Source organism: Opisthorchis viverrini (assembly GCF_000715545.1).
Source record: "Opisthorchis viverrini unplaced genomic scaffold opera_v5_110, whole genome shotgun sequence".
NCBI lineage: Eukaryota > Metazoa > Platyhelminthes > Trematoda > Opisthorchiida > Opisthorchiidae > Opisthorchis > Opisthorchis viverrini.
Window position 1 is genome coordinate 1,403,254 of NW_008751760.1, and position 2,886 is coordinate 1,406,139.

Consider the following 2,886-nt stretch of genomic DNA (forward strand, 5'->3'; position numbering starts at 1 on the left):
CACTCGATTTCATCTGCTATTGGGTCGGATATACCAAACCCAACGTGCGGACTTCTCACTAACGCGCATCTTTCTTTTACGAGTTAAGCTGGGATCAGCTTTGTTGGAGGACTTGTATGGGACCATTGTCCAGAAAGTTTACGAGGCTGGCGAGATGTGCGATCCAAAAAAACAAGACGTAGCCGGATGAGCTGCAGGCTGCCTAGAAGGATTCAGCGTCTTCTGGAAAAGACGTTTCGTAAAATGCGGAACCACCGTAAGTCAGAAACCTTCCTAAGGGACATACGAAAACAAGCTCTCCGTCTAGACCTCACCCGGAAAAACAAAAATGTGCTGTTCAAATACACTGAGCAGTGCCCCAGGAACGACTCATCTGCGTTATCCTCGAGGAACAGGAATTAAGAGCACACGAATGACCCAAGAGTGGTATCTGTTACGGCTATCTGCTTTTTGAGCTTGGGTCACGCGTGCCAATCCACGAAAACCACCAAGAAATCCTATTTCTGGACTCAGGGTACTATTGCAAAGATAATAATATGCACATTCAACAAACTCCAACGGATTACCATCTGTAGCTACCGTAGGGTAGCGAAATAAGTCGGTACAATCACGAGCCTGAGGATAAAGCGCAGACCACCTAGCCTCAAGATCGATATAGTCACAACGAAACAGATATCGACGCAAAAATCACAATGTCCGACCAAAGTCTGTAAGAGTTATAAAAATAATTCAGTAAAACAAAAAGGGTTCCGTTCATCTGGTCAAGGGGAATAAATATGGGAATTGGCTATCCCATGGGGTTGGAAACAGGGGCTAATTGTTGGTAAGCTCTCTTCTTCATTATCTGAGGTCTACAGAGAAGACTATCCGGCCCCAGCGTCCTCGTCACATCTACTGTTGTCAAGGCATAACTACAAACAGCCTCTAACCGAACTATTCTCTACAGTAGAGGACATTCATCAACCCTTACACAAGATTAGCCCATACTGTGGGTTGGGGCCCGGCAAGGTTCATCCGAGGATCCTGAAGAAAACGTCGTTCACCCTTGCAAATTAGTTCTACCTGGTGTTTCGTCAATCGCCTGATGAGGGCCGCCATCCCTCGGCTTGAAAAGAGGCGACTGTCATGCCAATCTACACAGCTGGTGCCCAAAAATCGCCTGAAAGCTACGGCCTATAAGCTTCACTAGCGTACCGTGCAAGGTGATAGAACGCATTCTGAAGCGAGTTATTGATATCTCTGGCTCAACACGGATTTCTCTCAAACCTTTCTCGCGTGACAAACGTGCTCGTGTTTAAAGAAAGCCCAACCAGAGCCAAGAACGAGGGACACTTCTCGGATACTAGATTTCTCGAATTTGTAGCGCACCTAGGACCTTATTAGCGTGCTGCATCAAATTAGTGAGAAAAGGAACCGAATCTCAATAAGAAGAGAATAAACGATCGATGAGGATTCACGATCGTGTAGATCATATATTACACTACACCGGCTCCAACGCGGCAACCGGCTGTGAAGGAAATATCCACTTGTGGAAAATTTCCAATCATGATTCACGCGTGAGTAGTATATTCCACGATAAGAAAGTTATTCACAGATAAAAATGACCCAGTGAGTTATTGTGACGTTCAACAGTTCACATAACCAAGAGGTATAGAGCAAACAGTTCAACTGAGTCAACAAAACGTAAATCCACTTATTCAGCAAGAAGTCAGAAGGTCGAGACGAAAATTTGTACATTGCATCACTTTTCTATGTAATTATTGTTCCAATAAAACAAACATGATAAAATAGGTATAAACGTAACAAAATGTAGGTTAGGTCCAGGAAAATGGTAAATAAATGTGACAACGGATTACAGACAATGCAACTTATCAAAAGCATTGGATTGAGTTTCACACCTCCCACTGCTCCGCAAGCTCGAGTCTTACGATATTCAAGGGAAAATCCTTCACTGGATTAAGGGGTTCCTATCAGACAGGTCATCCCGGGTGAAGGTCTGTTGCTCCCACTCACCCCCAGCGCCAGTCTCCACTAGCGCTCTGCAAGACCTCGTTTTAGGACCACTTCTGTTTCTTATACACGTCCGCAATTTTTCAGATTTTCTTGAAAGTCCGTGTTTACTTTTGCGGGCTACTTGAAATCTTGGAGTTCCAATATCAGTGCCCGCCATATTGCTGCTGCAAGGCAGCGGCCGACGGACTGACAACTTCCTCTGAATGACGAAAAGCTCGTCCATATATCATTTGGACGAGACTCAGCGAATGACTTCGTCATCCATGGTGAGAAAGGACCAGGACCGCCAAAAAGGAATTGATTATCTGGCTCCCTTCAAACATGTTCTTCTCTCTGCACCATGAAGAATCGGCCCATAGGGCACTCGTCATTTCACAGGTGGCTCAGCGCACCCTCTCCCGCATTACCCACGTGGACCTACAACCACCATATGAGGCTCACTTCAGACCGTTCCCCGAGTACGTCAACCTAGATGTCCACTCAGGACGCACGAAAGACGTCACCCTCATTGAGCGTGTCCAGTGAAGTGATCCGGCTATACAGTAAGTTAATATGCCGGGAATGTGAGGCAAATAAACAAAAACGACAACGTGTTTGGGGTCCAGCCGTCACCAATAACCGAACAGTACGTCATTTGGACGGATGTGTCATGTGCGGGACACGGGCCAAAAGAAGGCACGAAGAGTGCCAGCTAATCCGAGTCAAGCACCTTGACTCGGCTTCTTGCCCCCTCACGGACATTCTGGCACGACCTTGTGGAACACTCTCTGACTACCCTGTATACACAGTTGTAATGATTTTCCTTTGTCTCCATAGAGGGCTGTGTAGAGCCACCGTGCCTTTTGACATACCATAGTGGGCGCAGCAGGAAGC

The 2,886-nt window shown here is 46.3% G+C and overlaps 1 protein-coding gene across 1 annotated transcript in view; it reads left to right on the forward strand.

Moving 5' to 3' along the window:
- Nucleotides 1–2,485: 2,485 nt before the first annotated feature.
- T265_05511 (hypothetical protein) overlaps nucleotides 2,486–2,886 on the forward strand; it is a gene marked incomplete at both ends in the record, with an annotated part of 22,732 nt that continues 22,331 nt past the window's right edge. Inside the window, one exon of the mRNA XM_009170533.1 lies at nucleotides 2,486–2,803. Coding sequence (XP_009168797.1) covers nucleotides 2,486–2,803 — 318 coding nt within the window. The remainder of the gene's footprint in view (nucleotides 2,804–2,886) is intronic.